General features: G+C 38.3%; 1 protein-coding gene across 1 annotated transcript; it reads right to left on the minus strand.

Annotated features, from left to right (window-relative positions):
- Nucleotides 1–1072: 1072 nt before the first annotated feature.
- On the minus strand, nucleotides 1073–5536 carry LOC112542448 (vomeronasal type-2 receptor 26-like). The gene is made up of 4 exons (XM_088143639.1): nucleotides 4748–5536; nucleotides 4199–4426; nucleotides 3616–3742; nucleotides 1073–1971 (listed from the first exon to the last, which is right to left on the minus strand). The coding sequence occupies exons 1-4, from the start codon at nucleotides 5534–5536 to the stop codon at nucleotides 1073–1075; spliced, it is 2043 nt and encodes a 680-aa protein (XP_087999765.1).
- Between the last annotated feature and the right edge of the window lie 6731 nt (nucleotides 5537–12267).

Raw genomic sequence — 12267 nt, forward strand, 5'->3', positions numbered from 1 at the left:
AATTGACCACAAAAGAAAGTTCTGGTGATAGGACCTAACTATTTTCCTTATCTTGAGGAAATCATAGAAAGAGTTGTTTCAAGCAACTCTGGGAGGGTTAAACATTTTAAATAGCCAACAACCACTAAATAATGTTTTGAAAAACACATTGCACTTCAGGTGACTCAAAATATGCAAACACAGCATCAAGATGGGTACATCCAAAAGTCCAGTGCTGATAGGAAATATCAGGACTTGGGCTCCTTCTGCAGTGATTTTGGGGGCAGAGCTATACTTAGCCTTAGATTATGCTAATTGTCTTAAATTAAGATAATGTAATTAAGATGTGGCAGGAGAATAAGGAAATTTGGATTCATTACATTAACATTTACATTGGATTAAAATCTGATCAGGGCTACACAAGAATGGAACAGAGAGCCATTTGTTATGACCAGCATTTTTTATTAAATTCATTTGTATATAAAAGTCTATCTGCAACCTAATAAAAATGCAATCACATTGGTCAAAGGATATCATCCTTAACTCTTTCTCAAGTAGAGGTTGTAACTTTCTTTCATTTGACTCAACGATTCACTGAAATCTACAATCTGAACAGGAGATCCAAACGGTTCCCCTATGATGCTATGTTAAATACATGTCCATAAAATGTTATTTACAGTAGCTTTTTCCAATATTTATGCAGTGCTTTATGAATTGAAACTATAAAAACCATGAAAGTCACAGCTGTAAACATTGGACATCCTTTGAGTCAATATATCAAATCTCCTAACAGTAAGCAAGAAAGCTAGATTCTCGAAGTCCTGTTAGCTTGGTTTGTTGAAAGGGAGAAAAGGTCAGGTTAAAGAACCTTTCAAAATGGTTGAAAATGCAGCAGTATCAGCACGTCTTTTGCAATGGGTGACCATAAAAAATCTAAATAATAATACTAATCCTCCATAAATCTTCCTGTGACAGAAATAACTGTATTTTATAGAAGTTATAACAACTTCTATATGTTTCCGGTAGACAGCAAACAGTCATTTTATTCTCTTTTGTGTGCAATTTATCATAGCGTGAAAGATCACATGAGGTACTAATTCCTCTTTATTAGTTGCTCCCTGTGGTTGAGCTCAGGCCTGAAAACAATGATGTAGCATTTTGGCAAAAAGATGCACCCCACTAATGCAGCGCTGGAGGACAGGATGGAGAAGACCTCCACAGCTACCATGGCCTTTCCTTTTGTGCTCAGATAGGCTGGAAAAAAGGAGACCCACACACTGCAGAAGGCCAACATGCTGAAGGTGATGAACTTCGCTTCATTAAAGCTGTCAGGCAGTTTACGGGCGAGAAAAGCCACAGTAAAGCTGGCAATGGCTAAGATCCCCATGTAGCCCAAGACACAGTAGAAGAAGGAGGCTGACCCCTCATTGCATTGCAAAATCATTTCTTTGGCTTCTGAGTGCATGTCTAACTCAGGGAATGGGGGAGCTGTTGACAACCAAAGAGCACAAATACATACTTGGAAGAGAGAGCAGGAAAGGACAGTGGAAAAGGCCAATCTTTTCCCCACCCATTTCCTCATATGAGATCCTGGTTTTGTGGCCATGAAAGCCACCACCACAGTGATGGTTTTGGCCAGGACACTAGAAATGGCCACTGAGAAGGTGATGCCAAAAGTCGATTGTCGGAGAAAGCAGGTGACTTGTCCAGGTTGGCTGAGGAAGAAGAAAGAGGAGAGGAAACAGAGCAGAAGAGAGACAAGGAGGGTGTAGGTGAGGGCCTGGTTGTTGGCTTTAACAATGGGAGTATCTCTGTGCTTAATAAAAGTTCCAAGAACCCAAGATGTCAAGAAGAAGAAACAAAGATCAGTTGAGGTCAAACCAATTCCTAATGTTTCTTCAAAAGTAAGAAACACCACCGGTTTCAGGATACATCCTTTCTTTTCTTTATTTGGATAATGATCTTCTGGACATTCAAAGCAGTCATCCATATCTGGAAGAAAAGTCAAAGAATTTGTCATCTATGCCTTGCATATTTTTGAAAATCACTTTCCGAGTTGGTGCAAATTGTTATTAATTTTGAGTTCTTTCCACTGGTTACCATGTTTTTATGAAATACAGTTTTTCCTCACTGGTAACATTCAAGATTGGTGTAAGAAAAGTACAATGGGGAAGAACAATTATTGTTTGAAACACAGTCCTTTCCAAAATTTTCCAATTTATGATAACATAGACTATTTGGACTTTTCCCATATTTCTACAAAACTGTGATGATGGATATAAGACAGAATGTAATGACAGAAGCAAAAATATTGACTCTGAGGTATATAATTCATTTAATCTCTTTTAGGTTTCCTCCTTGCTAAAGAGAGAGTAAACTAAGGAAAAACTTTTTATTTGGAAAAACTAGGTGGAATCCACTAAGTCAAAAGTAATCACCTAATTTTATTGTCAGAATAAGAAAGTATATTAGTCTGATCCCTGTATTTAAATATTGACCTTTTTGATGCTTCTGTGTTCTATGTGGAGAACATAAACACCTACTTTATGTCCCTTTGATGATAAAACATCTGATCCATTCACAAATCTTCCTTTGTTTGCTGAACCTTCTTTACTTTGTCTTACTTTCAGGTGTTCATGGAAGATAAGGCCGGGAAAATGGCAGATGAAATGGAAAAAAACATGTGCATTCATTTACAATTAAACTGACCTGAGACAACTGATTTTTTTCTTGATCTTGACACTATCATTTGTAAGTACTGTCATTGTTGATTTAAACTTTAACTAGAAGTTTAATTTGATTCTCCTGATTTCTATGCTGTCTTTAAAAGAGATTAGTGGTTCTCAAATCTTGATTTAATTTGGGGAAGAAGAAGAAGAAGAAGAAGAAGAAGAAGAAGAAGAAGAAGAAGAAGAAGAAGAAGAAGAAGAAGAAGAAGAAGAAGAAGAAGAAGAAGAAGAAGAAGAAGAAGAAGAAGAAGTGATAAAGAGGGTTTTTTTTAAGTCAGGTCAGTGCCCATAGACACAAGTGATATGATATTGTTATTTTTTTGGTATGAAAAAAGTACTTCGCCCTTGTCTTTTTCCAACACACTTTTTCTTTAATTCCTAGTATACTCTACAAATCGTAATCAACTGGTCATCTCCCATTCAAATATTTATTAGGTCAGTCATTGCTCAGCTGGACTTAGAATGAGTATATTGTCATCACAAGTTATGGAGATGACATCATAATGTAGGAGACACCAATATACTTTTTTTTTTTTAAGTGCTTAATATATCCTGAGTTTACAAAAATTCATTCTATTTTGTATACTGAGTGAGCTATCTTAAGGAAAAGAATAGCAGATGCAAATGAGATTGAAAATATGAAAATAAATGAATAGCTACAGATTATTTGATAATACAAGATCTATGGCTCAATCCATATATATTTTGTACCAGTATAGGAAATACTACTGGCAGGTATCTTATGGGCAAATTTTGACTCCTGAACAACAAATGTTGATCCACAGGTATTGAAATGAATATTCACCCTGAAGAACTAGTACAACTACTAATTACATGCATCCTAAAATAGCGTATTACAGTTTGCTTAAGTCTATTGAATAAAAAATTGGTGGAATGTCTAACCTACCATTTTGATTTGAGATCTTCCTTTCTGGGCATGGAACACAGTCATAGCAACAGAATTGTTTTCCTTCAACACTTCTCTTCCAGTATCCAGGGGAACAATGGTCATTGCACAGAGAAAACGGAAGTACCTGGTCATAACATGAAATGTTTTGCAATGGGTGATTTGTAAAACAATTTCTAATTTTTCTCCATTATGGGGGGAAGGACTTCTTGACTTCCCAAACGGCCAATTAATGTTATCTAGTTGGATTTATACTATACATTAAAAAGATGTTGAAATTACAAGGATGTTCCAGAGGAAGAAAGGCAGGGTGAGTAAATAAATGTGCATTATGACAATGTTATGAAACTGTCCAACTAACATGATTTCAAATGGTATTGCAACCCAAATATGAAAACCTGGCTTTTACACTGTAATGTCATTTTGTCAATGTGGTAAATGCTTGATTGAGGACAACCTTTATACAGAATATGCCCTTTTTTCTTTCAGAAATTAGATTTCTAAAGACACCATGTTAAACATGGTTTAACAGAAAAAGAAATCTTCATGGAATCATAATATAGTCTATCCAAGGAGTCCATACCTGGTTAAAAGCTGAGTGCCAGACAATCAAATATTCATCAATAATGAATTCTTTCCCTTTTGGAGCACTGGGATCTAACTTTCCAACTCTAACTCTCTGAAAGGATCTGTTTGGGAAAGTGATCATGTTGACGATGTCAAAGCTACCTGGACCTTCTCTTTTGTCTTTAAAGAAGACTTTTTCTCCAGCTGAGTTGTTAAAAGAAATCCCTTGAAGAAACTTGTGGAGCTACTTGAAGGAGGACAAGAAAGAGGGAGTCAAAAAGAAAGCATGCATCAGGGATCAAAGTATTACACTTTTCCTTTCTTTTACTCTTACTTCCTGAGAAACGAAAAAAATATTCCCTGAAATATGGAATATTGAAATATGGAAGAAGTTTGAAAACTGTTAGCAAATTATCAGTAACTGAGATATATATACACTACTAACTTTGTTGCTTCAATATCTATATTGATATGTGGTGATAGGCCAGGGCAAACAAACCCTATTAATGTGAATGAGAATTACTATTCACTGAAACAAAAGATAGGTATGGTATGGAGAGATTACCTGCGAAGGCTGCAGATCTGGAAATTCAAACCCTGGAATTTCTCTCTGTTTGGATCGTGATCTCACTGTCTCCTTCAAAGAATGTGCCACTGCATACACAGCATTGTAAATACTGTAGCTTTGGCCAGTCATCTGCAACTCAAACAGAGGCCCTGGCAGATTCTCCAAATTCTCTTCTCCACTGCAAGTCTCACTGCTCATTGAGGGTGATTCTGCATTTCGAAATGAACAGTCAAACAATTGTTCCCAAATGTCTTGAATAAATCCATCTATGTGGGTTGAAGGTTTGATGACTTGAAGAAATTCTTTGAACCCTTGAACTTCTCTTGAATGAACTGTAAAGGAAAGAGCCCCATGGAACATCTGGAGATCCCAACCCTTTTGCATTCCAGTCAGTATGAAATCAATTGGGTTCATCAAGATCCAAACCTTTCTAAATGATGCACTCTCTTTATTTTCAGGGTCACGTAGAAATACGACCATTCTGAGCCACACAATTGTGAATGATTCTCCATAGACAAGAAAAGCATTTGCTTTAGGGTCTAACAATTTTTTGGGTATAAGTGAGAGTGTATCACTCAATTCTGACAAGTTTTCTAAATCAACATGTTGTGGAAATTTTTGTGTGAAAGCTAAACAGATGCCATTCTGGGACAGCAATGGTGGTAGTTTCTGCAAGAAGCGTTCTCCCTTATTACTATCAAAAGCAAAGACTCCAATCCATGTCCATCCAAAACGGAGAAGAAGTTGTATAACTCCAATGTACTGATGGTCCTCACTTGGGACCATACAGTAAAATGCAGATAACTTAGTAGTCTGAAACTCTTCTTGGGGAAAAGAGCCATAGGTCAACTGAAAAAGAAAAAAAAAAAAAAACCCAAAATAAAATGAAATGAAAAGGGGAAATGGGAAAATGAATGCTAATTGGAAACTTAATGAAGATATCCCTAAACAACATTTTCTCAAATTCTAGGCACATTATGGCAGTTCTGATGAAAAATACAAGCAGATAAGATCCCAAGGTAAAATATTCTCTTACTTGTGGAATATAACTGGATTACAAACCAAAATTAGCTTCTTAATATAGAGTCCCAGAATGCTCATCTCCATGAACACCTGGAAACCGTGGAGTCCTTGGAGTTCTCTGAGCTTGGTTCTTTTCTTGCAAATGTTTCATTACCCGGCTAGGTAACATCTTCAGTGCTAACATGGGATGAGGTTAGCTCTCTATTTATCTGCTGTGGCCTGCCTTGTTGGTGCTGGTGGGGTGGGGGTTTTGTTTTGCTTTCCTGGTAGTTCATTGATTAGCATATGTTGACTGCTTGATTGTGTGCCTGGTGGTGACCTTTGCTTATCTGAGTGGTGATTGCTGGAGATGATTGCTGGTGATTAAATGCTGGTGAGGTAATCTTCTGATCTTTTGTCTCTTTTGAATAATATGTAGATGCTGTTAATCTCTATGTGTCTGTTAATTGCTGCCTTGTCTGAATACCAGCCTTCCAAGAATTCTCTTGCATATTTGGATTTGGCTTGGTCTAAAATGCTGACAGTTTCTCAGTTAAAACTGTGGTTGAGTCTGTCCATGTGTTGTGTAATTAAGAAATTTTCATCATGTCTTCTGACTGCTAGTTGGTGCTCATGGATGCGTTCTGCTAGTCTTCTGCCTGTTTGTCCTACGTAGTGTTTGTTACAGTCCTGGTGACTGTCTGAGCAGACTAACCTGCTAACTCTCTGAGCATGTGAACTCTTCCCAACCTAAGACAAGAATTCTTCAGAGCTAGACATATTGGATTACCTTCTGCCCTTCTCTATGGCAGATATAATAAAATAGCTATCCATGAAAAACTAACTCCTTGAGAATCTGGAGAAATATAAATATTCAGGCATGTCCTTCTTTAATGCAATTATTATAGAGATCTCCAAAAGGACCATATAGTACCAATCCTCCAACAAGTCCCAGGCAGTACAGTTGAGTTTTATACTACATTATTGTGATCAGACACCAACCAAGACATAGCAAGGAGAGTTGCCACCTATTGGCAGATGGCGGTAAAAAGACAATCGCAGCTGACCCTGTGAAATAAGTTTAATCTTGTTCTACAATTTATGTGTAAAATTTTAATTTTCTGATCTATGATCATAATAAAATATTTTGACTTTTTTTTTAATTGTATTACCTTGAGCCAACTTATTGCATTGTGGGAACAAATGACAGAAGGGAGAACAAATTATATATAACTAAAGTCCTGCCGAAAGGCATGGCAAAAAACTAATCTCTAATATTAATTACAAAAGACTTCAAAGTTTCTCTCTTACCCCCACTCCCTACCAAAATTACCTGTGGGATCTTGTAGACATTTATACTTTCGGCCATATGGGATGAAGTATCAGATGCAATTGCTCCAATGATGGCCATGAGATTTTTCTGGCTGTCACATTTGTAGTTGGGGACAAATTTCTTGGATTTGAAGAGCAGGTCCAGAGTGGTGCGGTAGGTCATCCTTGGATTGTAGTAGCTGTCATAGATGTGGAACCCGAGAGTGATGTTAGGTAAGATCTGGGACTCCTCATTGATCTCCTTCACAGCAAAGGCCAAGGCAAGGACGTGCTGGTAGAATTTGGTTATTATGCTGCAAGTAAGTTAAATATATCCATTGAAAAAATTTTTTTACAATTCTTGTAATGTGGCATCATTTCTATATGAATAAGAAACATCTGTGAGGCATGATCATGCAGAACTTTTAGAAATTATGTGAAGCTCACTAATTGCTCTTCAAAAGACTTATTGCAGCAAAGATTCATACATTTCATGAGAAAGGCTGTAACATAATGTAAAGAAAATTATTTCTTCTCCCGCAACCAGCTACATTCGAAACACAAAGAAGTCTTAAATTGCATACAAAAACCTGCATTTAAACTCTAAAACTTTTACTTATATAAGCATTTCCGGGGATCTGGCTAAGATTGGAAAATGCATGGGAAGAAAAAAAGATCCTTACAAGGGTAAGTCATAAGGTTTTAGAGAAGGATGTTCCTTAAATTGATTTTCAGTAAAATAGTAAACAATTTGAGATACCATCCCACCAATGATGAGGTCACCAGGCTGGTACCACTCATGAGGGACAGGGAAGGCATCACTTGCAGGACAGCTCAGAGTAACTCTTTTGTTCACCAGGAAGATCAGGAGGAGCCACATCATGACTCTCTGATTATGGAGAAAACGTCTGTGTCCTCCTTCAAAGAGAAATTCTGTCAGATAAGGCAGGAAGGAGAGAATTTGTGGAAATGAACCTCATATAGACACCATTATTCCTTCCTACCTCTGTGTGGCTTTAGAAATGTTTATATTGATTGTTTTTGACTTCCTATTCCCTTCTGTACAGAACCTCTGAGATTTTGGCCTACTAGAATAATAGAGTGATTTCAGTCATTCTTAAGGGACATAATTATCAATGAACCATTGGCAACCTGGCATTTTTTTTTCCATGTAAGTGGTCAGCATCTTTCTAACTCTAGAACAGCACAAAAAGAACAGAATAAGGTCACCTGCATTGAAGCTGGTTACAAAGAAAAAGCTAGCACAAGTACTAAAAGATGCCAGTACTGTAATATCAAATATAAGCACCAGCTCACTGCAAGAAACAGACCAACTGATGTACAGCATGGCTACAGTTATACATGAATACTTTGGATGCCAAATCAACAAACATGAAAAAAGGCCAAACAGTGCACCAGCAAAATGGAAGATTAGGTTGGAAAATAAGATCATCATGCTAAGATCAGATGCAAGCAAGCTAGAACAGATGAAAGAAAAGAAGCTGAAAAACAAGAAGACCAAAGAATACCTGATCAGGACATATCCCTAGAAAAAAAAAATCAAAGAAGCACTGGAAATAATAAAGCTGCAAATAACAGCCATAGCCAAAAAGATCAGCAGATATGAAGCTCAAATCACACACTACAGGTAGAATCTCCAATTTCAGTCAAATCAGAAATGTTTCTACCAATCTGTCCCTGGCGAGACTGCAATGAACCAGTCAACATCTGACAAAGAAGAAACAGTGCCATTCTGGACACAACTATGGGACAACCCAAGGAAATACAAGAAGAATGCAGCTTGGATAAAGGAGGTAGATGAGAATAAAAACAAAACTGAAAGGATTTGTAAGAACAGCAGAAATGGTGGAGAAAAGGGCAAGGAAGATCAAGAACTGGTTAGCACCAGGTGAATATCAACTGCATAGTTTATGGTTGAAATATCTGACTGCTTCACACCCACTCATTGCCAAGCAGTTTAACAACATACTGCAAGGAGGTGAAGTTGAAGATCGGTTAACATCTGGCAAAACCTACCTGTTAATGAAAGATCCAACAAAAGGGGCAGAACCAGGCAACTACAGGCCAATTAACTGCTTACCAACAATTTTCATATTGCTAACTGATGTAGTAGCTTATGCAGTCCAACAGCATCTAGTTGAAAACAAGCTCTTTCCATCTGAAAAGAAAGGAAACAGCCCAAACAGCAGAGGAATGAAAGATCAGCTTCTAATTGACAAGATGATTTTGGAAAACTTCAAAAGAAGGAAGACCAACTTGAATGTAGCTTGGATTGATTACAAGAAGACATTTGACTCCCTGCCACATGACTGGATAATCAAGTGCCTAGAAATAACAGGAATCAGTAGAAACATCAGAAGCTTTGTGCAAAGATCAATGGCACAATGGAAGACACAGTTGCTGGTCAATGGCAATAGATTGGGAGAGGTTAATATCAAGGAGGAATCTTTCAAGGAGACTCACTATCACCATGACTGTTTGTCATTGCATTGATTCCTCTGTCAACAATACTAAACACAAGTAACTACTAATTGCTATCAAACATCAAAAACATCTGACAGGCTATCCCACCTCCTTTACATGGACAATTTGAAACTATATGGAAAAACAACATCTGAAATAGAATCGCTGCTCAACACTGTCTGAATATACAGCCAAGATATTGCAATGGAGTTTGGACTGGACAAATGTGTCACCCTTACCATCAACAGGGGAAAAATAGTGAAAACTGAAGATGCCTTATAGAGTCTGGATGAAGAAGATCACTACAAATACCTGGGGATCCTTCAAGCTGACAATATGAAGCACATTGAAGTCAAGAAGAAGACTAGTAGTGAATACATCATGAGAGTGAAGAAGATCTTAAAGTCCAAACTCAGTGTAGGAAATAACATCAAGGCAATTAACACCTGGGCAATTCCAGTCATTAGATACACAGCTGGAATAGTGGACTGGACTCAAGAAGATCTAGAAGTCCTGGATAGGAAGACCAGAAAAAGAATGACAATAAATCATGCCCTTCATCCATGCAGCAATGTTGACAGACTCTCCTTACCAAGGAGCATAGGTGGGCATGGAATGTTGCAAATACACTAGAGAGTTGAAGAAGAAAAAAGGTCATTAGAAGGATATCTGAAGGACACTAAAGAAGATGCACTGAACCTAGGACCCTATGAAGGCTTACTGAATACTGAAGAGACCAAACTGGCCTAGAAGAAAGATCAAATGAAGAATAGAAAAGAGACATGGCAAGGCAAATTATTATATGGCCAGTACACCAATCAATCAATCAATCAATCAATCAATCAATCAATCAATCAATCAGAACTAGCAGGCAAAGTAGATAACAACAAGACTTGGCAATGGCTAAGAGCAGGAAAGTTGAAGAAAGAGACAGAGGGGCTAATTCTGGCTACACAAGACCAAGCCTTAAGAACAAATGCCTACAAAGCCAGACTTGAGAAGACAGCAACATACAGCAAATGCCACCTCTGCAAAGAAGCTGAAGAAACGGTGGACCACCTAGTTAGCTGCTGCAAGAAGATCACACAGACTGACGACAAACAATGGCATGATGAAGTAGCAACAATGGTGCATTGGAATATAGGCAAGATATACCATTGGCCTGCAAGCAAGAACTGGTGGGACCACAAAGCAGACAAAGTCATAGAAAAGGAAGAAGATAAAGTGCTCTGGCAGTTCAGAATTCAAACAGACAAGCACCTGCCACATAACACCCCAGGCTTACCACTGTTGATAAGAAAGACAAAAAAATCTGGATAGTGGACATTGCAATACCTGGAGACAGCAGAATAGAAGAGAAAGAACTGGAGAAGAATCACAAAATACAAAGACTTGCAAATAGAAATAGAATGACTGTGGCAAAAGAAAGCAAAAATAGTACCAATGCTAATGGGTACAATCGCAAAACATCTGGAGCACCACTTGAAGACCATCGGCATTGACAAAATCACCATCCGTCAATTGCAAAAGGCAACTCTACTTGGGACAGATTCCATCCTGTGACAATACCTTTAATATTATTAAACAACATCTGCCTATCACAGGTCCTTAGGAAGGACTCGATAGGTAGATAAAAATGCCATAGTCTAAATATCTGGCTGATTGTGCGACCGATAATAATATTAATAATAATTTTCTGAGGTGTCCAAAGATGTAAGTGGATATATTAAATCAAAACCTTGCCAGTATAAAATAATGCACATATTTAAAGGATCACACACACACACACACACACATATAAAGATAAAGTTATCCTTTAAAATATGTCTCTTGCTATGTGTATGTATGTAAAAAAAAAAAAAAAGATTCTCCTCTCACCTCTATGGGTGGTATGTGTGTTCCTTAATCTTAGGTCCTGTACCAGGAGCTTCGGATTTTTAGGGCTCTGCACAGTATTTTAGCTGTTCCTAGCACTGCACTCTCCTGGACAGAGAGCTCTGATGTTGTTCCTGGGATCTGTTGGGTCCACTCTCTCAGCTTAGGAGTCACAGCCCCGAATGCTCCTACCACCACCAGGACCACTTTGGCCTTGACTTTCCACATCCTCTCTAGTTCCTCCTTCAGGCCCTGGTACTTCTCCAGCTTCTCATACTCCTTCTTCCTGGTGTTGTTGTCACTTGGCACCACTACATCTGTCATCAACCGTTGTCTTCTGGTTCTGGTCTACTACCACGATGTCTGGTTGATTGGCCAGTAGCTGCCTGTCCATCTGGATCTTGGAAGCCCCACAGGATCTTAGCCTTTTTATTCTCCATGACCTTCTGTGGAATCTCCCATCTGGACTTGGCAGGGTCTAGCCCATACACTGTGCAAATGTTCCTTTACACAATAACAGCTACTTGGTTATTGCATAACCACGTATTTGCTGTTCCTGCCTGCATCTTACACCCTGCCAGTATGTGTTGGACTGTCTCTGAGGCCTCTCTGTGTATTCTGCACCTTGGGTCCTGTCTAGTGTGGTAGACCCCTGCTTCTATGGATCTGGTGCTTAGTGCCTGTTCTTGTGCTGCTATGATCAGTGCCTCAGTGCTATCTTTTAGTCCAGTTCTTTCCAGCCACTGATAGGATTTCCCAATGTCAGCCACCTCAGCCAGGCAGGTATCTGATGACTGGGAGGGCATCTGATTACTGGCAGGGCATACATGTTGATGGCATGGATC

This window comes from Python bivittatus, unplaced genomic scaffold, assembly GCF_059951505.1.
Source record: "Python bivittatus isolate LINGU-HERP-01145 unplaced genomic scaffold, Pbiv_v1 ctg000360_np1212, whole genome shotgun sequence".
NCBI lineage: Eukaryota > Metazoa > Chordata > Lepidosauria > Squamata > Pythonidae > Python > Python bivittatus.

Coding starts and splice junctions, on each gene's coding strand:
- LOC112542448 (XM_088143639.1), bottom strand. CDS start 5,536: ATGGTCCCAAGTGAGGACCATCAGTACATTGGAGTTATACAACTTCTT. Junction 3,743..4,198: donor GGCACTCAGCTTTTAACCAG/GTATGGACTCCT, acceptor TGTTATGACCAG/GTACTTCCGTTTTCTCTGTG. Junction 1,972..3,615: donor GAAGATCTCAAATCAAAATG/GTAGGTTAGACA, acceptor CTTTTCTTCCAG/ATATGGATGACTGCTTTGAA.